General features: G+C 41.1%; 2 protein-coding genes across 3 annotated transcripts in view; one reads left to right on the top strand and one right to left on the bottom strand.

Moving 5' to 3' along the window:
* Positions 1–17: 17 nt before the first annotated feature.
* Positions 18–13969, bottom strand: cfap92 (cilia and flagella associated protein 92 (putative)). 2 transcript variants are annotated; one of them, XM_034868470.1, is made up of 16 exons: positions 13825–13969; positions 12379–12625; positions 12061–12263; positions 11101–11320; positions 10894–11013; positions 10394–10489; positions 9449–9633; positions 8277–9121; positions 7960–8154; positions 6787–7051; positions 6547–6711; positions 5890–6072; positions 5035–5182; positions 1561–1775; positions 586–743; positions 18–483 (listed from the first exon to the last, which is right to left on the bottom strand). In XM_034868470.1, exons 2-16 carry the CDS (start codon positions 12593–12595, stop codon positions 393–395), a joined length of 3306 nt encoding a protein of 1101 aa, XP_034724361.1. In that variant the 5' UTR covers positions 12596–12625; positions 13825–13969; the 3' UTR covers positions 18–392. The 2 variants fall into 2 exon arrangements, with proteins under 2 accessions (XP_034724361.1, XP_034724363.1); XM_034868472.1 differs by having other exon boundaries at positions 10394–10492; positions 10903–11013.
* A 1828-nt stretch (positions 13970–15797) lies between these two features.
* The window catches only part of efcc1 (EF-hand and coiled-coil domain containing 1), a 22543-nt gene continuing 14579 nt past the window's right edge, over positions 15798–23761 (top strand). The window contains exons 1-2 of the mRNA XM_034868486.1: positions 15798–16659; positions 18372–18811. Of these exons, the coding sequence (XP_034724377.1) occupies positions 15982–16659; positions 18372–18811 (1118 nt within the window). The 5' untranslated portion in view covers positions 15798–15981. The remainder of the gene's footprint in view (positions 16660–18371; positions 18812–23761) is intronic.

Raw genomic sequence — 23761 nt, 5'->3', positions numbered from 1 at the left:
GTGGTTACAGAAAGTAATTTAAAAAGGCCTTTAATACATGGAGCAAGCCATTAAAAATCAATCAACGCGTGTCGGCTTGAGCCCTCCTCTGGGTGTGAGATAGTGTTTATGCTTATTGGCCCATTTGGTCTGCAGACAGGTTTCAGAAATGTTGGTCCACCAGCCAAAGGCTTAGGAGTATTCACATTTTACCAGCCACCCAGCAGATTGTCGGATTGTTTTTTTTGGCTGGTGAGTGAAGTAAATCTACACGCCGATTGCATATTGTACAAGCTTTTGGATGGTGCTAATGTTGTGCCCTGTCTACAGGGTACAGTTGTTGTGGGTTCTGCCTTCTACCAATGTTCCTGAAAGATTGGACAGCCGGGTCTGTGTGTCTCCATGTTTGGTTCCTACTTTTGAAAAGTGAAGATACTCCTCTCGTCGTCTGTCAGAGGCAGGGCAGTCCGCTTGTACAGGAATGAATGCTGCTTATTGAATCCGCTGTAAGAAGCGACAGAACAAACCACATGAACACAAGGCCCTTGGCAGCTTCTCAATCATAAGTTTCTTTTCTTTTAAATAAAAACTGTCACTTAAACTGACATGTAGTGGTACTTGTTGTACATGGAGTTTGGTCTGGCGATGGCGTTGTTTTTGCTTGCAAGGCTGCAGTACCCACAGGGGCCTGGGGCCAGAGCCCCCCTCTTCTGTTCCTCTGCTTGGTTGTCACCCAAGTTCATCACAGACAGTTGAGGTAAGGGCTGCAACACATACATCAGCGGTTGGCTTGAAAACGTTGAGGTTATTACAGTCAACTGCAACCAGAATCCAGACAAACACTGAACTGATGCAAGCATTGTGGAAAGTTACAGCGGAAGTGGAAAAGCAGCTAGAACCAATATCTTTTCTTAAAATGTGACATTGTGAAAGGTTTACTTGTACTGATGATGAACCTACAGAGAATTATCTTCTCAATCTGCCGCTACCCTTGGCTTTACGGAGATTCTTCTAGGGTTTGAGGTCATTGTTTAGCTTTCCGGCCTACAACTTTGGTGTTTTGGTTTGTTCTCATACCACGGCAGCTGTTTTCAGTGTGTATACTCTTAAAAAAAAAACTGTAGACTACCTGCTCAGCGCCAAACCGCAGACAGACACAGTTAGCACCTAGCTGGGGAACACCGTGGAACATATAGCAGCTAAACAATAAAATATTTACTTTCTTCAAAAACTGAGGTACAACAAGCAAGAAACAGACTTTTGAGGCATGACATAACACGACCGTGTACAGAAGATAAAGGACAATTCCAAGTGGCCAAAGGATCAACTAAGCTTTTTTTTTTTCTTACTTAGGTCTTAAATTAATGAAAAGGTGAACGCAGATCTCTAATTGTGTGTCCTTTTAAAAATTTAGCTCATTAATGACAGCTATATGCTTCACCAAAGCAAGTTGGCAGTTTTGCTAGTTACTTAGTTGGAAAAGGAAAATCCTCTCTGAACTATCTCTTTAAGAGCATTTTCAAATAATGGCACAAAGTCACAGCATCAGAAAATAATGCTGTTGTCCGGATATTACTGTACCTTTAGGACCATGCCTGGTTCCCTCAGTGAATACTTCTTAGGCTCATCTTTCAGTATATCCTGAAATCTCTCGGAGTTTCCCCCCATGTGACACTTGAATTCTGGAAAGGAGCCCTTGCCTGGTGGGTTGGTGCCGCCGCCAGGAAGCAGCTTCTTCAGCCAGCGACAGTACTGAGCTCTGGCTGCCTCAAGCTGCTCCTGCTGCAGAGGGTCTCCTGAGGAGCAACAATACACATTTAACTCTGTGGAACTGAAAAGATTGTATGCTTTTCTGGCATAGACATCGATTTTTAAGTCACTGGATGGTTGGATGAACTTCAGGACAGACATTAAAGCTATAGTGCGTAGTTTCTGTCGCCCCTATGATTAATTCTAAGTAATGACAACAACACTGTTGACAAGTCCACATTATACAAGCCTTCTCTCATTGCACACCACTCCCATCCCGCCTCCACTCAGTTGCTAGTAGCCAAGGAGGACACAGGATTAAAAAAATACATGATAGACTCTTCAGAAGGGGTAATTATCTTAACTCTGCAGAGAGAGTTGTGTGGAGATGACAGTCTTAATTAGCTTTGTAGCTTATTTGGCAATGGCTTGAATGTAACGGATTACGCAGTAAAGCTCCATTAGATCATTTTTGTCCTGACCATGATCTATTCTCCAGTGTGGTGTGGGGGTGTGTTACTCAGCAGCCAAACTGATACTGGCTCAAACAGCCGCCATCTGGAGCTTCGATCAAAACAAATCAACATTGGACCTAAATACTAAGAAAAAGCTCATAGCCCAGGCATTATAGGAAAAACTCCACTCTTGGAGACTGTAGACCAAAGTTAGTGCGGATTAATTTAAAGTCATCCCTTTTTCCCTGTTTTGTACAGTTGTATCATTTCAAAGGGCATCCCAACAGTGGAAGCAACAACAGTGCCAACAGACCAAACCAGTCATTTAGCCAAACTATACATTGAAGATATAACATAATGGATGACCTACAATTTTCTGATGTTAAACTAAAACATAAGTTATTGTGCTGGTCCCTAAACACCTCCAAACATCATTATCCAAAGATATAGTTACTCTTGATGGCATTGCCTTGGCCTCTAGCACTACTGTCAGAAATCTATCAGTTATTTTTGATCAGGATATATCCTTAAACACCCACTTACAGCAAACTTCAAGAACAGCCTTTTTTCATCTTTGTAACATTGCCAAAATTAGCAACGTCCTGCTACGCTTTGCTGTGCCATGATGCATCCTGTGGCACCCTGCTGTGCTCTGCTGTGCCACAAACTACTTTGAGTACTATTTATAGCATTGTGTCGCACTAATGCTTGTTTAGGGGGGAATTACTGGAATTGTTGGGTCTTTGTATATTAGAGTGTGGTCTAGACCTACTCTATCTGTAAAGTGCCTCAAGATAACTGATGTTATGATTTGATACTATAAACTAAATTTAATTTAATTGAATTATGAACGACAAAGGTCTGAAAATAGAAGACTTTGTGTCCCAACAGCATCAAAACAATGGCAAATGCGTAACATAGCTTGGTGTGGCTAAATCCAAACTGTTGCAAGTTGTACAATGACCACATCAAAGTTGGACCTTAATCTAGTCCTCATGTCCACGTCAATCCCAACAAAGCAGAGACTGGGAAGATGCGATAATAATTTAAAATGTTTTACCCATGAAACCAAGGTTCTGAAAACAGCTACAGTCTCTCTCCCTCTCAGCTCCCCTGTCTCAAACATCTGCAGAAAATTAGTAACTAAATAACAAACAAAATCAAACAAACAATTAAATCCAGTTAACCCTATAAGACAAATCGATTGTAATAACTGGATCACTTCCAACTTTAACTTACAATAGTCCAGGGGAAAGGCAATGTGAAATTGGTGGTTGATGGCCAAGGATTACAATGATACCATCTAGCCTGTTCATTTGTGCTTTCAAACGTAACTACCAGGAAACAATCAGAAAATACAAATTTTATTTATCTGATTCGCTGCTTTGTTCTTGCTAGCGCTGCTCCCTTTCTTCATTCTCTCTCTCTCTCTCTCTCTCTCTCTCTCTCTCTCTCTCTCTCTCTGGCTCATTGGGTTGGGGAGGAGCTGCCGGCTTTGTACTCCGTCAACCAACAAAAGTAACATATACATTTTAGGGTCACATTGAATAGAGAAAGAGCGCTATTCGTCATACTATAAAAGACACCGCCTACCAAAGATGGGAAAACAATCTGCACCACAATATTCCACACAAATACCTCTAGCTAGCTAAAAACTTTAGAATTAAGGATGTCATTATTTTAGCACCTATGTCTACAGGAAAGGGCAAGTTAGCTGTAAGTAAGCAAACATTAGTAAGCTGAGGCATTTGCAAAAATAATACGCCATAGCTTGCGGATTTAAACATGCGTTAGCCTCATTTACAGATTTATAGTTAGCCTAAAACATTTGGATATTTAAATGCTTGCTGCACACAACGCTCATACTGACGCATACTGAGTGTCGAGATTCACAGTTTCCCCATTTTTCTGGCTGACGCCTCACGCCTTGTCTTCTTGAAGACTTGTGCGCTCTGTCTCTGTATTGTTCGACTCTTTACAGTCCCTGTATCATCAGGGTTAATGAACAAATTGATTACATCTTTAAAACTCTAACTCTGCATGCAACAGACATGATATTGTAAAGTCTAGCCTAGGTTCTCAAATACTGTGATTTTCTTATTTAATGTTACTGACTTCACTATTAACTATTCACTTGGACAGTTTAGGCTGTTGAATGTGTCTGCATTGTAATTCTTGACCATCAAAAAACAGGGGTAGACATCACCTATTCTGTGTTATCATGTTTGGTTCAGGAGATACGATGCAAAATACATAATTTGGTTACATGGTGAAAGTAAAATGGGCCACCATGGCAACCACCAGGCGATTTTGCGATGGTTCCATTTAAAAAAATAAAAAGTTCAGGGCCTCAAACTGTGCCATATGCAATGCTTTTATGAACAAGTGAACATATCACCTGTATTATAATGTTATATCTTTGCTGGACTTACAAATGTGGATACTTTCGGCTTTTTCAGCAATTTAGGACATGGTAAAAACATATTGCGGCCATGCCCCAAAACCTGTCATGTGGCCTCCAGTAACCTTATGACATGGTATATTGAGGCAGCTGTTGTTAGAGACATTTCTATTCACTCTATGATGGATTTCTCCCCGTTTGCTTGCTGAACTTAAGTACAAAGGGTGAGAGTGTACAAAAAAAAAAAACAGTTTGGAAGCTGTTTAATTCTGACACCAAATGCCGACATTTACAGCCAATGTCTTAGATGGCTACAAGGGAAATATCTCAGTGGGACATCTGGTAAGCATTTTACCAGTTACTCACAGAAAATTGAAACACACCACCTATGCATTAAAGGTGTAACACTTCAGGCAGTTAGAAGTTACTTATTGATGCAGCACAGCCTACCGGCCAGGTGACAGGTGGCAGGATGTGGGTTGAAGAAAGTAGGTTTTCTGTAGAGCTGAAAGTCCTCAGAGCGCTGGCTCCAGGGCCACATGTCCCTTGAAAGTGTAGGCTTCAATATATTGGCATGTAGGATGTTCTCTCTCCAGGGCTGGAAGCACAGTGAACAGAAGTATTTTCAATGTAACTCTCAAAGACTTGTGTCAAACTGAAAGCCCGGGGGCCGAACTAAGCAACTCACAGATTTTGATCCGGCCCGCATATAATTTTAGGTTCTTAAAAGATTTGGCCCGCCTAGCTGTGCTCCAAATCAAAACATGGGAAACTTGTTTTTCAAACTGTAATCACGCTAAACTCAGAGCATTTGGCAGATTTACTGACTTTAAGAAAATTGTCATTGTTTTTGCTTGATTTGTGTGCTTGAGTCTATGATGGCAAAGGATTTTTTTTTGCTGCCTTTTGTATGTCTTTATGTTGACAAAAATGAATCAGAAGGCAACAGTGTCAAAAAGTGACAAAAATGTATTTAAAAAAAAAAAAAACATTTTAAAAATGGAACAAAAGTCTGAGAAAGCTACACAAATGTTGAAAAAAGCAACAAAAAAGACAATGTTTACAGTCAAAGATGGGTTTACTTTTTGTCAATAAACATGTCTGGCCGTGATTCTCTTTTTTAGTGAAGTTGAGTTTGACACCAAGACTAGAAAGTATTTACATACACACCCTCACACTGACTTCTTCTGGAGAGAACAGTAGGGTTAATATCATTAGGCACTACTGCTACTGAGTCATAGAGAAGTAAACAGCAACAAAATGTTAGCCTTGTGCTAAGATTCATGGGAATGTCCCAGGCATCACCTTCCTCAGCTCTTCCACACGAGCCTCATCTGGGTGTCTAGGGTGCACTTTGGACTTGCTCACACTTGTGAACCAAACCGGGGAGGCAGCAGTGGAGCGGGAGTCATTTTTAGAAGGCACATCTTGTTGCTCCACTGTAGCACTCCAATACTGCTGACTGTAGGTGAACCTCCGCCCTGGCACCTGGCGTTATCATCAGAGAAGGACAATGCTTTTCAGTTCATCTTAGATGAACACTTTCTTTGACCCAACTACTTCAATATTTACATTTCATTTATTTACATATTTATACTTTACATTTTGGATTTGTCCTTTTAAAATCTAACAGATAAATGCATATGCATGAAGAATCTGTAGGCAACTGGACAAATTTGTAGTCCGAGTAGTATTGACCAATCACATTTGAGTGGGCTTGAAGTTCAAAACTTAGTTAAAAGCAAACCAAAAGTAAGCAAAATAGGTGGAACCCCCTGGCTATCGTCCGACAATTTTCATTTTCATTAGCTTTTTCAATCATTTATCTGCATTCGTGTGCATGTATCTGTTCATAAAGACGTTGTCTCTCAACTCCAAATCCATTCTCCCCTCTCAAGTTTCCAAACGAAACCGGGAATAAGAGGAAGTCCCAGAAGAGGAAATCATAAACATTCATCCCACCTTGGCCATCTCTTTGCGGAGCAGCTCCTTGGCTTGTTCAGTTGAGTTGAAGGTCTGGATGCTGTAGTTGTGTGTTGGCCTGGCATCAGACTGTACAATCCTTAATACAGCAGCCTCTGGCTTCTGTAACCGCTCACTTTCCTCTTGAACCTTTTTAATATTGTCCTGGAAAGTGATAACATTATGAGTGGCTCAGTTAATTAATCCAATTCTACTCAAAATTATTTCACTCCTACGGACCTTAATGAAGTCCTTGGACTGTTTATGTGGCAACTGCTGGCTGTTGTGTTTCCATTTCATGTACTCTCTGTTGTGCGTGTTGAGCGGTGAATGACTTTTTAAGCACACAGGCGGAGTGGGCGTGTCCACCTCAGTGTTTACGAAGGCTTTTTGCTCCCACTGCTCAGCATATTCCTTCTTCATGCTGAGAATCATGTCAGCTGAGGGGAAGAAGCGGCACTGCACCACATCTTTGAGTGGCTTTACTTGACAAAGCTGGCTTAACCTAGGCAAGGCAAGGCAAGGCAGCTTTAACAATTGTTAAAAAAAAACAGCTAAAATTGTTAAAAAACCTAGTCAAAATAAAAGTACATTGCGTTGCCATGTAACCCCGCCATGACAACCATTATAGTGAAGGAAGCGAGCCGTGTACAGGAGCTGCCGTCACATCCTTCAAATATTCCATGTTGATTAGCTCCGAAGCTTCAAAGTAGGCCTGCACAATTTATCGTTATAAATCACGATCTCGATTCACCCTGTTCACAATTTCACGATTCAATTGTTACATTTTTTTTTTTAATGAATGAATTTGATTCTCATTTAATTTTACAAACTGACTGCATCACAACGCTACTACTTTGTTCTGTGAGTTTTAAACAGACTTTATAAAATAGGTTTTAAAGATCTGCAGTGCTCTCCCTTCTCTCAATTGAAGCCTCTATGTTTACAGGCTTTTGGTGGTGAGCAATGTGCTAGAGGTCCAAAAAAATCTTTACAAAAAATTACACTTTGTGGGGCGGCCTCTAGCTCACCCAGTAAGAGCATTTGCCCCATGTTGGCAGCGGTGCAGGACTTGCAGGACTGCTGCCAGTCATCCCCTCATCTCTCTCCCCCTTTCCAGTCTATGCACTATCACTGTATTAAAGGGGGGAAAATCCCAAACAAAATAATCTTTAAAAAACATTACACTCTGTGAGAACAAAAGTTGTGGCAGAAAATTGTGATATCAATTCTAAGCAACATTGTGATAAATATTTTTCCCTGAATCGCGCAGGCCTAATTCAAAGCACAACAACTGGTATTCGAGACAGCCCCAGTTTGTGTTGATGTACAGTATTCATGTTTTGTACTTAATGAATAAAACAGGCAAATCCCAGGTATGGTCCTTTAAGGCCACTGTAACTAAATGGGTACCTTAACAAAGCTTGGAAGCAGAGTTGGGGGACCATGCCTCTGATGTAGACCAGAGGCTGTCTCATGATGGTCTCTAGTGACTCATGTAGATGGATAGGAGTCAGGCCCACATCTAGTGAATCATAGATGCGCTTGAAGAAAGACACCTTTGAGTTGTACAGGACTATCACCTCTTCCTCCTCACTCCCACTCAGCCTGCAAAACATCACACAAGCTGCAGGATTCTCATTGGAATTTAAACACTGGGTTCAAATGGACAGCACAGCTGAAAACTGTTAGCACTAGCTGTTAGGGCGAGATAGTGTTCATGGGCTTACTTCATCGGAACAGCATCCCAAAGTCTCTTCACTGCTTTATGTTTCAGCCCTTCAAGAACAAAGATGTGTTTCCTCTTATCGAGCACGTGGAATCCTGTAACAAAATCCAGATCCTTGTCGTTTTTTAAAGTCATTTTGCAATTCAATAGGGATTTCTCTATATTTTCCAGTGAGTGCGAGTCCAGATGGAAAGCTGATGCGTTGATTCTGAGGATTTCGGACCTCAGCTTGGTCATCAAAGGGAAGTTATTGTAATCAAAGAGGTAGATGATGCGCCCAAACGGACCGTCACAGGACTCCAGTTCAAAGTTGTTGTTCTTATTGTTGAGTGGACAAGCTATCTCAACCTTGACTTTGAGTTGAGAATTGGCATCAAAATAATGGCCTTGTTGCATTGGCTCTCTACTAGCTGCCGTGTCTGTCATCTTCCTGCGTGCACTTCTCTCCCTGTGCAGCGGAGGTGGAGGGGAGCATTTGATCGGCGAGTGCACCGTTAGGCTTTTCTTCCCAAGCAGCAGCTCAGAGAAGTTCAGGCTTGCAATACCATGAGAGTTAACGACCGCTGCCTTCTGTTTTAATAGTGCCGAACCCCACCGGATGTCTTTATCTGACAGGGTGCCGAGCACCGCTCCGGTTTTCTGAGTTTCTTCCAACTTTATGTCACGATCATGGACCTCTATCTCGAGAGATGGACTGTAGAGGAACTCTTTGAGCTCTTCAGGACTCATCAAGCCAGTCAGGATCACATTCACATCTCTGAAGTAGATTTTGGTGCCATGCTTGTGAAACTTTGTTCTGTGCAAGTTATGGAACTTGTACTGGCAATATACAGGCATACATTTTTCCTGGGAAAACAAAACAAAAAATACATCTGCACTCTGTGCAAGGTATGAAACTTGTACTGGCAAAATACAGGCATATATTTTTCCTGTAACTATGTCGTATCATGTATTGCAACCATTTTTAAAATTTTCAAATCTGAACCTATGTATTGTGAAAGAATCGATTTAGGATGAATATTTTTCCAGCCCTACTGCTAAATGTCAAAGCTTACAAATAAAATTGTGTCACATTCTGAAAACTACATAGTGAATGAGGTATACATGTACAGTGCAAGCCAAGTATTGATTGGGATTATTTTTAATAAACATTAAGTGGGAAGTGAGTAGCACCTGTAGGACGTGAAAGGGGACCGGGGATGAAGGCATTGAGGAGGCAGACAAAATTGTGATGACCAGTGGATTGAGTTCAGCCTTTAGTTGGTCAGATATTAACGGTCCGTCCAGAGAGATGTTGCACATGACCTCAAAAACACCAGATGAAAAGACTGGGAAGCATTCAGTCAATGAGGTCTCACCTGGCAGTAAAAGAAAAAACAACAGACTACAAAATGCTTTTGTGATTAACATAATGTCTGACATTTTAAATCCTATTATCCACCACTTTGGTCCAGACTGAAAACACTGGAGAGATCTCAACGAGGTTTGGTCACCAGAGGATGAACCCGTAGGACTTTGGTTGATCCCCTCACTTTTTCCTCTAGTGCTACGGGATTGACGGGAAATGACTGGGATTGTTATGACATTTGGTACAGACTTTTGTTTCCCCATGGGATGAATAGTACTATCTTTGGGATCATCTGAATATTCATCTAGTGCCATCATCAGGGCAAAAGTCCAACTTTCTGGAAACCTTTACCCCTCCTTGCCCTGTGCAATTTGAGACATTCACGCAACACGAAAACAAAAGCATGTGTACAGTGTATTGCATTGTTTCTACTCAGGTTACTACAACAAGTACTACCTACTGTATAATGTATAATAATAAAAGTGGGTCCATAGTGTTTGCCCATCATGTGACTGTGACTACATTACATTTTCTCTAGCGAGATCAATCTGAGGGGTTGCAAAGGTGATTAGCAGGGCAAGAACCAGAAAAAAACAAATTATTAATGATGTTTATTATTCATCTTTTTTTCGTATTAGGATGGTTTTACTTCTTCAGCTCTCAAATATGTAATAGAATAAAGACGAAAGTGACACTGTGGTCACAACCAGGAGACATACAGGATGTATATGATAAACACGCTTTTAGAGGCGAATAAAAGGTTGACTCACCCGCAAACAGAGAAACGGTGCTGATTTCAGCTGAGGCAGTGCCACTGTTTCTGATATCCTCAAGGTCCAAAGCATCAACTGTGGGTTTTTGCAATTCTGTTTTGGTGAGAAGAGCCAAGTTATTGTCTATAAACAGGGTTGAGAAAGATATATCTATAGATTTTTTTCTTCATGTTATATAGTTATATGATTGGGTTATTTGCTTTGTTATTTAATATTTGTTTTTTTCACGTTGATGTTTAAATATGTTTTTATGTATGCATCAAACCAATCAATTTCCTCGCGGGAGTCATCCCAAAAGGATTAATAAAGAGAAGTCTATGTCTAAAGTAAATTCCTAGTAGGTGCTGCTCACCTGCCAATTAATCTGAGTCTGAGTATATGAGCATGAAATCTAGCAAAGATATGTGTGTCATAGATATGTGTCTACATAGACCTATGTAGTATCTTTGTTTATTATTATGATTCCATAACAAATAAGGTAAATATTGTAGATGTACCTGTTTCTGAGTCCCCCTCTGAATTGGAATGAAACATTATATCGCTTCTGTGTTTTTTAGATGTGTTTGACTTAATCTCACGTGACGATCTCAGTTTCTTCACCATGGTCTCGATGCCACCTTAGAATAACGAATATCATTTTAATTATATAATTGTATATAAAACACAGTATACATAATGTGTATGATGTTAAAATTGATGCTAACCACACGTGTCTACTGCATCGTTAGCCTGATCCTGTGTCAGTCTGAAGGCCTTCAGTCTCTCATAGCGGGCCTGGCTGCACAGTTTGTCCTTACTGTTCCATATCTGGATCTTGATCTTATGAGGAAGTAGATTGATCAGCAACTCCCTGCTGACGCTGACGTTGAAATTCTGCATCCAACCAACCCATGTCTGACCTCCTTCATGCCATGTTCCCAGAATCTGTTACACAATTCACGCATGTATTTCTGTATTAAAAGGTAGGGCTTTACAATAGATATCATTTGTTTACTGATATCAACTGCCGCAATATACACTTTAAGAAAGACACTCTGAGTTTTTTGTGTTAGTTGAAAGAAAATATCAGTAGAAAACTGCACTTTAAAATCTCTCTTTTTAGTGGTTTCTTTTATCTGTAATTAAATGTTTTTTTTCAAATAATTTTTTCAATGATTTCCTTTTATTTGTTTTAAATTCAAAAAGCAGAACTGAGCACACTTTAATATCTGTCTATATTATTTAACATTATTGCGTATCACATGTTTTCCTCATATTGTGCAGCCCTAATTAGAGTCACCTCCAAATTGGATTTTTTATTCAACAGCAGAGTATTTTGAAATGCTTCTCACAAGAAATCACCAACCCAATCATGGCAATAATAGCCGGTGTACAGTGATGGGTCATTTGCTGTAACTCTAGACAATGTAGCTGCTTTATTGTCGTTCATTCAGGATGCTCATGAATTGTTCATAAGGGACACACACACACACACACACACACACACACACACACACACACACACACACACACACACACACACACACACACACACACACACACACACACACACACACACACACACACACACACACACACACACACACACACACACACACACACACACACACACACACACACACACACACACACACACACACACACACACGGTTACACACGGTTACCTTGAACTCGTCTTCTTTGTACATTTTTGCCACTGGCCCAAACAATACTAGGTCCACTTTGACTGTCTTTGTATCGCTGGGCAACAACTTGTATTCAATATGATAGCAGCTCTGAGCTTTATGGGCTTTCCCCAAAACAGTAGATGATTTTCTAGTTGCTTTCTTTGGCTTTTTAGGAGCTTCAGGGACTGTGGCTTCTTCCCCTAAGAAGGGACACAGGTTTATGATCAATAATCAAGGATGAAATGAATCTGTAATCTGTTTTTTACATGATTGATAGATAGATAGATAGATAGATATTGTGTATGACACACCTACCTGTTGGAACAGCTAGGGCAATGTAAACTGTCCATGTGACGTCGTAGCTGTCATCTGTGCGTGTTGTGATAGCCTCAGGTGACTCTGACCTGTTTTCCAAACCAGGCTCCACGGACATTAAATCAGTCTCAAAGACGAGGACATCTTCCCGTTCTTTATCTGAAACTTCTTCATCATCACAGTCCGACTGTGAATCACACAGACTCGCCTCTGACATGTCAGCCACGGCCCACAGGGTCTAAGTCCACTACAACGTTTTGGATGAAAAACACAGCATAGAAATGGGTGAATGAAGTAGGACAACAGGGGGATTTTGGTCCTATCATTTGGTATCTAGTCCATAAGGATATGATTCACCAGAGGCCCCATGAAACGTGATTCATATTTGTGATTTCAAACATTGAGATATTCTGCGTTAAATGCAAGTTATTACCTTTTTTCTAACTTCGAATTATGTCCCTAAAGAGAAACTTTGTCAACATTTATTGTATCTAAAAAGATACATTTACTCTTTTGATCATCTCACTTTGATTTTCCATCTAGTCGACTAAAACTGCAAAAGATTTTATTATTCTAGAAGGTTGACTAGTATCAAGGGTTAAATATATATATGTGCAATTTAGGCTGTATAATAAAATATCTGGTCCAAATGGCAACTTAATTCGGGTACTTTGTGTTTTGAAGACAATGCCTTATGAAGTGTAATGTTTGTGTGTGTAATTTGATTGTGTGTAATTTAATTGAATAAGGTAATGGCTCCAAACTTACCTCAATTATAACCGGTCTCCTCCTAGTTGTACTACAGCACTTATGCCCTACTGTTAAAAATAAATTTGGAGACACTACTTTCTATAATCATTAAATTAACAGATATGTTTGTGTCGGAGTTGTAGTTTACAGACGGTCCCTAAACACCACCGGCAGCACGTGGAAACCAATCTAATTTCTCCAGGTTGGAGGACGCCTCGTTTTGATGAAAATATGTTTGTAGCTTATTGTTAACCTTACTACGTTAGGAAATACAATTCATTTGTGATTTAATACCAGGTATCTATAGAGTAATTGACCCCAGAAGTTTGAATCTGGGAATATTTCTAACTTTGCTCACGTTTATAAAACCGAGAGAACAGATTTGTATTCTGTGTTTAGTTTCTCTCTCAGCTAACCCCAGGGGGGCTCCGTATGTCTCCGTATTAATAATGAAACAATGATTTTGTTTTAAAATACTTCGTCAACAAGAAGTAACATATCACCCAACTTGAAGTACCTTTAAGGGAACACGTGTTGTTTCTGCTGTGTGCTCACCTGGTCCGGACACGAAGAGGCTGAAGTGTTCGTGTAACGTTAGAGACGTAACGCTAACTAGAGTTAAGCTACAGCAAAACCACCAATGTGTCACTTAATTAGTCAAAAATCAAACATACTTCCAATTTCCTGCCACTTTACCTGGTCTATAATTTCGTAGCTGCTAACTCATTTAATTGTAAGTAGGCCTATTGTCACAGAATGTGCCCAACTAGTAAAGGAGCTAGCTAGCTGCTCTAACTAGTGGTCACAGTCACGCAAAATTATCACCGAGTGCAACCCGTTGCCAAGCAATCACCGCCATGACAACCACTACGGTTATAGCTGCTGCCCTCACGTGCTGTTGGGACTATCGGAATTCCTCCATACCTTGGAAGAAAACGACTAGGGTAGGTTTTGAGTTAGGCCTATTAATGGGTCATGTCCTATTTTTCTTTTTCAAATGATTTATTGCAAAACAGCAGATTTTTAACGTCCTGGGGACGCTCGTTTTTGGTTGCGGGAACGTTATATAAAGGTTAGTTTGGTTGTGTTTTGGTTGCATATGAAAGTATTTTTAACGTCCTGGGAGCGTTGGTTTTTGGTTACATCAACGTTCACTGACAAATGACACTGTAGTCTACTTGCAGGGGTAACTAAATTATAACAATGCAAAAAACACAAAAAAAGAGGATTTGGCAGTATGTGCAATGAAAAAAATGTGCATAAAGGCCTATTAAGGGTCTTTAAGGCGTTGATGTTTGTAAAGTGCTGAATAGTTTGTAGGCCTATCTATTGTTGCTTTACATTCACAAAAACTATAAATGAAGGTTTTCTGTTACCGAATTTACTTTTGTGAATATGAAATGTTGCTAAGATATTAAAAAGATGTATGATATAAGTAAATGCTTTTTTTTTATTATAAAATGAAGACACAGCACATAATGAAAAATGGATATAAGGTACAACACATATATTGGGGAAAGTCTTTCCAAAAAATAACAGTACAAGGGTCCACAAAAAGACTTTATTTATGGGTTAATTTAAGAAGATGTATTTGCATGAACATCGTGAAAAGAATAAAGCCAAAATGAGACTGTTACAACTAAGAGAATTAACAAACAAAGCATCTACAGATCCGGTTTATAAAGGGAAAAAAATTTGAATTTTGACAAGAAAGTTTAAGTAATGTACAGTTAAGGTAGGCCAATACTGGTAGCCTTGTAAGTTTTAAGTTTTGATGTATGATTTCCCCATAAAGTTACATACTTTGTTAATGTGTCTGTAAAACATGGAGGTAAAAAACATCATGCCAGTTCCTGAAAAAATCAACAACATAGCATATTTAGAAACATGAATCTAAATACAATCAATTTGCATTATATATAAAGCAGGGTCTGATATCTGTACAAAATACATAGAGATTAATCCAGGGGACATGCCCCATGCACCTCCCCCACACTTACAACCCTTCTTAGTCGATTTGAAACGAACCATAAGCAGGCGTAAACTCATTTACATATGCAAATATTAAGATCAGTGTATATGATGGAATAGTGGCATTAGAATGCGCCAGATTCCAACAGATTTGGGTTATTAAAGCCAATCATTGTTTTGGGAAGGCATGCAACCGGACCCCTTACAATTGGTTAAATGTTAGCAGGTCTCCCATTTGGCGAGATTTGGGAGTAAAACAGAATAAAAATCATCATCCTGAAACATCTGTGCCCCTCATTCTGAAATCCGGCTGCCCCTGCGGATGAGCATTGCATTCAGAAGCTTTAGGTGAATACCTGCATACAAATGAACTCATGCATTACACATGCAGGGTCAAAGCAAGGTGCAAATTGTGCACAAAAGAGCCCTAAATATGAGCTTGTGTTTTACTCCTGTGTAAAGACTGTGCAACAAAAATACTTCAGTTGAAAAAAAAAAGGGGGTTTAGCCTGTAGGCTCCCCCTCTGCTCCACAGCGTAGTCTCTTGGGCATCTTACATCTTAACAAGGTCGACCCAAGAGAATGACACAAGTTTACACACCTGGTGGTAATTACACTCAGGCAAACGGCAGTATGAGGCTGTTCTAGTGCACATAGCCTACATCACAGCCTCCTGGTTGGGACCCCTGGATTTGGATTCTGGGGGCAGTGCTAACTTCAAATCGGCCCCGTTTTAACACACGCCTCGTTTCAGCTCTGCCAGTCTGCTGTAGAGCTACTACTGAGAGGATGAACACACATGACGACGGCACGTTGGATAAAACAAACCAAAAACAAAGTGACTGCGGGAAGTTTGAGGAAGTATGATGTGTCTGAGTAGATATGATGGATGCAATAGACTCCATTGATCCGTACAGCCGTCCGGCGCGCAGGACACAATGGATAGTCAGCACTCTGGCGTACCACTACGGACTGGACCGGGGAGTGGAGAACGAAATTATAGTTTTGGCTACCGGGTTGGATCAATACCTACAGGAGATTTTCCATCACATGGACTATGAAGGTGGAGGCAAAATCCCATTGGAGGATTTTAACATCTTGTGTGAAGTTCTGGGACTGAACAAAGACTCGGAGGACACAGAATGCACCGGCATTTTGGACAATTTACCGAGCGAGCTCACATTCAGACACTTCCACGCCAAACTGTGCGGATTCTTCAGCACCAAGGCGGGGTGTCAGTATGAGAACGGTCGGCTGCTGGTCGGGAAGGACAGCGAGCATATCGAGACTCAGATCCGCCTCAGGAGCCCTCTGAGGCGGCGAGAGAAGCTGCTGTGTGTGGGTGTGAGCGGGGACTCCGACCCCTCCTCGGAGGGACGGCACGCCTCCGGCTGCAGGCTCGGGTCCTGCACCAAGGAGTGCTATGAGGAGATAGTGGCGCTGGAGGAGGCAGAGGACCGAATAGCGAAGCTGGAAGATGAGAATGCGAGTCTGAGGGAGCTGATTGAGGACATGCGAGCCGCACTCCAGAGCAGTGATGCCCGGTGTTTGGCTCTGCAGGTGAGAGCACTGTTGTTGCAAGAGTTTATTCTGCTACTGTAAGAAGAAGAAGAAGGATAAACTCACTAAAACCTGCTTAACATTTGAACATGGTGCTGTCTATAATCGTAGATTGAGGCTGATGGGAACGTCATTCAGTTTGAACATGGGAGCCCCAACGCCAAGGGGCGGAGCAAAGGGGTGGCTTCTGGGTAAAGGAAAAGATTTGTTTAAAATCGATTTTATAAAATTGGCACTGAAAAAAGTATCATTCAGGAACTAGTATTGAAGTCACAATATTAGTATTTGTATCGAATATTTTTGAATGATACCCAGTCTTACCAACAAGATATATCTTTCACAAACTGCTAACCCAAAAGTTGTTCGTCCTAATGGCTTAAATGTATTTATAAAGCCTTTGGATGCAACTTATGTCCTCTGCTTAGTCACATTCACATTTAATTTGGTTTAGATAAAAGGTTGTATTTCCACCACCGCTAGGGGTGCTGTTTTACAAAACGCTCCTGTGGGTGGTGGTAGAGGGTGGGGAACCAAAGACAGATTGTTGGCACGCGATCTGTGCTGCCTGCACGATCCGGTATGCGCATGTGCATGAATACATAGTCGAAAACAGGATAGTTTCCCTACATTAACTGTATCACGCATGCGTTGAAACACTTGACCGTCAGGCGGCACAACTGGCTGCATATACATTTTATGTTATTCATCATGCAGTTCACGGCGGGTCTGTTTCATAAAGACATTTAAATGAAGTACTTATAGTTTTTGTTCCAAAATCGACGTCCGTGTACTGCACCTAGCGACATTGTTATTTTTGTGACATGTAGCGTGGGGGTGTTGTGATGTTTTAAATGTAACGTTACGTTATGCAATGCAAGGTGTTTATGTGTTTGCCAATCCAAAGTAATAAAGGAGTTGTTACGTACATCATTTTGGTTACATGTGGACTGAAGTCTGAGTCTTTCTGTCACTGCAGACCTTCAGTTTCCTCCACACTTCCCTTTGCGATTCACTGCTATGTGGTATTAATCCGTGGAACAGATCGCGCAGCTTAAATATTGGTAAAACAGGATTGTGATCTGCGCACGCACAAACATCTTGCACATGCACGTGTTGGATTGTGCAGGCAGCACAGATCGCGTACCCGCACCAATATTGTTGCATGTCTTGGAGGACTTGTTGGAGATTACTAAAAAGTATTCTATATCAACAACATGTAATGCCAGAAATTACTTATATGGTTAACTGCTCCTCAGATCTCTGCAGGCTGAATCCAGACAGCTAGCTAGACTATCTGTCCAATCTGAGTTTTCTGTTGCACAACTAAAACAACTTTTGGATGCACACATGTTTCACCATTACATTACATTACATCACATGTCATTTAGCTGCCACTTTTTGTTATATAAATGTTGGAGGTCGCACGCCTCTGGAGCAACTAGGGGTTAAGTGTCTTGCTCAGGGACACATTGGTTGATGTTTCGCAGTGGAAGTTGAACCCGGCTCTCCCACACCGAAGGCATGTGTCACCATACCAAAACAAGTTCATCCCGAGGCTATTTTGCGGAACGCTGTGTGGGCTAGTTAGACCCTTTTTTGGCAGCACTGTGGAGTAAGTCGTGGCAACTAGAATGTGACCAAGCAAATGCAATTTGGTTTTAGAAAATATCATGATTTGGTCCCCTTTTGTCCACTGTTGCACTGTTGTTCAGGTAGGACTATGGAAAAGTCACTCCAAACATAAACCAGAGGAAGGCTGTTTTGCTGCCCGGCGTAAACAAGAGGCCCAGAAAAGTTTGAGCATCACCAACTCAAAAAGCAGCACCTATAGCAACCTGAAGAGCCTGCAGAACATCATCCACGAGATAGAGCTGCTGCGGAGCTCCAGCGACCGACAGGTGGAGGAGGCCATGCTGTGTAATGAGAGACTGGAGCAGGAGCTATGGAGCTCCAAGGAGACTGTGGCTGCTCTAGAGGACTGCAACCGAGCCCTGAAGAGGGAGCAGGCGGGCATGAGGAGGAAGGTGGAGGAGGCCAGGCAGGCGCTGCTCAGCGGCCTGGGGAAGGTGAAGGAACTGGAAGCCAAGGCCAGTCATGTGTCGGCACTGCAGAGGCACATCCTCCAGCTGGAATCAGAGCTCCTCTACTACAGGTAAGGACTCTGTGAATACTGTATTACATAAAGGGTTTTCTGTTATTTTGGCCCCAGAGCTGGCTGCAGGTGCTTCCATGACGCCTGGCATTATTATGCATCTTCCACGTCTTCTTTTGGTTTTGGCGCTTGGCAACAAACAGGCATTACATCACCAACTGGAATGGAGTGAGCGTTAAATTGCAATCTAGGAGCAATGGTGTGAATAATGAAGATGCTTAGAGGAAATATAGTGGAGTAAAAGTAAAAGTTTATAGAAATATTAATATCGAAGTAAAGTACAGATACATGAAAGTTATACATAATAGTAGAGTATTAGTTAATAGTATTAGTTACATTACAACACTGGACATAAGACATAAGAGACGTGAAAGGCTTTATTGTCATTGGACCACTGTCAGACAGTATTACAACAAAATAATGTTGGTAATCCCCGAGTATCTAGAAAACACAACAATCACAACAAACACTGAAAATGTACAATTTACATTTTTAAAAAGGCAGTTGAGGTGAAAATGTCCCAGCAGTAGATAATGCACGTTATAGATAACAGATTAGTTTCATTCCTGCTAAGTTAGCAGCATCCGTAATAAATAGATACATAAATAAATACATAACAATTGTGCATACATTTTCTCACAATATCTTACAGACTAGGGATGCAACTATTACCTATTATTGATATTGATTCTTTTTTAGTTGTATTTAAATAGAAATAAACATGTTTCTTCAGTGTTTTTGTGATTTTCCTATGGCATTGTGTTGATGCATCAAAGGAAATACTGCCCCAAGTCCCAGAGAGATGGCATAGACAAAAGTCTTTTTTTAACCTCCAATCAGCTGTCAAACCAAGTGTCTGGCTGTTCATCATGTCATGAGAAAGAAGGGCTTGTTTTTGGCAGGTTAGTGCAGTAGTGATTCCTTTGTGGCCAAAATGAACCATAATGGATTATAATCCTTCCTAAGGTAAAATTACCTACTGTTTACTTCTGGCTTCATGCCTGGAAAACTCCGCCATGCTACTTATGAAGGCTTGATGTGGTGTACTTTTCCAATTTTCAGTCTTGTTGTGTTTCAGTCTGTTTAACAGGCATCGTGTGTGGCAGGTCGGGCCTACTCCTCCTATTTTGGTGGAAGTAAGGGTGTAATTGGACTTTTAAAGTACAAAGCCATTGGTTTAATGTTTATCTCTGCGTCTCTTGCCCCTGCTCCAACCATATAATCAGTGTCTGCAGGTCTGGCTTTCTTAGGAAGAAGATTTTCCTAAGTAGTTTTAACATCTACGTAATGGTGTTATTATGGTTTCTAAGACAGAGTCACATTCAACCAAACCCACGTGATTAAAGTCCTCACTACTACCTGCCTTTAGGTGATTTTAAGAAACACATCTGAAACCACAATACCCTTCTGTATAACCCTAAACTCCACTAATCTATGCAGACTGCGTTCCAAAGCCTTTTCACGGCCCTTCCATTGATACCCCTAGTGGCAAATAATTCAACACCACAAAGGCTCTGACTTGTCTAGAGAGAGCTCCATTGAGTGAGAACCGTAACAGACCGACCATTCTCATCAATCTCTGCTCACTTCTTTCACTTCGCTCCCAAATGAACAATACCACACAGGCACCTCCGTCCTATGGATCTTAGCAACCAAGCTCCATGAATATTCCCACAGAAAGCCTCAATGCTTGCTCAGTCAAGTCTCATCCCGGGACAGGGCTAGAGAGAAAGGTGCAAGCAGCGGTGTTGTGCTTTAAAGATTTGAGTAGGACTGCACTCTGTACTAGTAGGACACTGTTTTTTTGTCCTACCTTACATCACATTAAGTCACGCATCAGTTAAGTCATTATTCTTTCAACACGCTTCAGTGTCAGATGTCAGATTGTTGACCCTTTTTAATCAATGTATTTAACCTTTTCTCATGTTTTTTTCTTTTTTCAACACTTTTTTTCAATGTTTGTCACTTTTTTTCACGTTTATCAGTACGTAAGACTAACTTATTAACTTTAGTCTTACAGTTATTTTTGGAATTTATGGTCAATAAACCTAATTCTTAGGAAATTATACCAAATGTTTAAGTTAGAAAAGCAGAAATTGGGAATTATTTTGACTAAAATTAAAGGAAAGTATGTTTATGGATAATCACAGACTGGATAATGTCAACTTTTACTCAATACTATTTCAAAAGCACTTTTCTCCAAATGCTATAAAAGTGAAATAGACACCACAAAATCAATGAAAGCAGAGATGTGTACTTGCCAAAGAGCGTTGTGTAGAATCAATTATGTTATTTTGGGTAATTAAAAAGAACATTGATATAGGAAAATGGGTCAATTTTGACCCGAGGAAACCATGAGGGTTTAAAAGTCTTAAAAGGTCTTGAGATAAAATCAAGAAAATGAAGGTCCTAAATTGTTTTTAATTGACTGTAGGTGTTTACTGTTTGCTGAAGGTTCTGTATGTATTTTGCAGATGGTGAAGGGGAAATTGTCAGACACAGTAAACTAGTGTAAAACACCCAATGTATGTGTTTGATGACGCATCGCCAGCTCTATGTCCACAGTGCTGAGGGGTGAAGTGTGATTTATGGTTCTGCGGAGGCTCCACGGAGAGCTTTTTGACATAGCCTACTAAGGTGGCCTGAAGTTTATACTTGTGCGTTGGTGTGTGCGTCGATCTTTTTAAGAAAATAGCAGGGCCGGCATTTGTATGTGCGCATGGGGAGTGTGTGGTGGAGAGAGAGCGCTTCGGAGCGAGTGCCAACTCTAAAGTCCTAGTGAGTGTCTCCCCTCTGCTTTTTGACCACGGCGGGGAATCTTTAGCAGGAAAGGTTAACCCTCTACTTGATTTCTTGTTGTTTATGGAGAAGGAGAACCAGGAAATGAGTCGGGGGAATGCAACGCTGCCACGCCACGGCCGAGCGTTGTGCGGTTCATTTGAGAGGTGCAGGTCAGGCTACGGCCTATAAATCACGTTTAAGGGTTAGTGTAACAGACCCTGCCATCGACAAAGTTCTGATCTAGACTCTGGCCGACCATGGCTAAATCAATACAGTTGTTTTTAAGTTTAAGTTTTATAAATATGTGTGCTTACTGTTCATGTGTCAGCTGATTTGCGTTAACTTGTTGTTATCAGTTAGTCCGTTTCCAGTCTTTGGGCTATGTTAAGCTAAGCTAACCGGCTGCAAGCTTGAGTTTCATAATTACAAGTGGCGGTTCTAGACCACATGCGATTTCAGGGGTACTAAATATATTAAGTACAAGTACGTACAGTACCACCAACTCTCCATAGGTTTGATTTTACAAAAGACCAACGATACACATGTAACACATGTAACAATAAACTCAAGAATATTCACTCACTGTTAACCTAGATTTAATTTATCACTGCACATGAAGAAAATCTCCTCTATGGAGCTAAAGGTGTGATGAAAAATGTAGGAAAATATTTGCCAAAGTTAGGGGGCCAGAGGGGGGTCAAGGCTAAATATTACAGGGGCCCTGGCCACGCTTGCCCCCCCCTCAGAACCACAACTGATAATTACTGTACGGACGTGAGAGTTTTCCTTTTTTTGTTCTTTGCGTTTGGTGATGTACTTTTTTTTGTCATCTACAAAATCCCCTTTTCAACTTCCCAGCAGAAATCTGTTGAATTTCAGTAGAAAATGTGGTCATCGGTATGAAACTTATGTGGGTGTTGTTGCATAACATGTCTGTGATTTCTTTGGATTGTAAACTACAGCAGAGCACAGGCTCCTGCCACTCCTCTAACATGAGTTTAATAGCACAGGAAAGTCTTTTTATACTGGGATAGTCTAAAAGTGTCACTTTTATTTCTGCAGGACTATTTTTCTCCAGAAGATATAGGGAGTCTAAAACAGTCACTGTAGCCTATAGAGCTCTGTGTGCCGGAGGGATTAGACAATAGGAAGCACAGCGAGAGGAACAAAAAGAAATGAGGGGGAAGAAACCATCTGGGGGAAGAAGCAAACACTCAACTGTTTGTTCATGAAATGACGGACATGTTTTGCCAGGCCCACAAGAGAGGAATGGCTTCCTTCAGCTTTCCATCTTCTTTATGTGCTCCAAAGAAAAGATGTAGACTGGAGATACAAAATCACTCATTTAAATGAACTTTCTCTTTCATCCAGAACTTCTTTTCTTCTTTCAGTTTTAACCTTTTGATTTCAATTTGATCGTACAGGCCATTGCTAGAGAGCACACCGAGCACATGTGCCCTAAGTGTGCAACTTTAAAACTCATTTTCCGTTTTGATGTCTGCAGACTTCTCTGTATACCTCTAACCCCTGGCCCTCTGAAGGCAGGCCCCAAGGGAGGCATAATCTCCCAGCCTTTTCATGCTCTCTGCATGGCGTCTGAGAACGGAGGGGAGAGGAGGGCCACAGCAGACCATTTATCTGCATCCGCGCAAGAGCTGGAGCATTGTGTGGAGCAGGTGCTGCCACGGCATTCCTACCCTTTAAATAATGTGGAAAGGACACACTCGAGGGATGTCTGGGACCCGTGGCATTCTGCTGCTGCTGCCTTACTGTTGTTCTTGAACAGCTTTCAAAGACCCACACTGCCAAGTGGGCTCCTTTTCACATTGAACCGCTGCCCTGCTCTCCCTCTCTCTGGTCTGGAGGTATGCTGACATCAGCAGAAATACATCACACACAAAATATCTTTTAAACTTATGCCACCCACCGTCATTGGACTTCTCTCCGTGTAATAGTTCAGTCTGCTTTTAACACCCTCGTTTGTTTGACTTTGTTTGTTTTTTTTCACTTTGCTCGCTAAGGAAAGCTTAACTGGACTGTGAAAATGTTACAACCATTGCAACCATTGTTACAACGTAAGTGCTCAGCTAGTGCTAAAAAACAATCACATCCCTGAAGCTGCTTTATGTATCCCAGGCTACATCTCAGTACTGCATACCTTTGACCAAA

The sequence above is a fragment of the Etheostoma cragini genome, chromosome 4 (genome assembly GCF_013103735.1).
Source record: "Etheostoma cragini isolate CJK2018 chromosome 4, CSU_Ecrag_1.0, whole genome shotgun sequence".
Classification (NCBI taxonomy): domain Eukaryota; kingdom Metazoa; phylum Chordata; class Actinopteri; order Perciformes; family Percidae; genus Etheostoma; species Etheostoma cragini.
The sequence above is the reverse complement of the archived record's forward strand: the minus strand, read 5'-3'. Positions and strand labels throughout refer to the sequence as shown.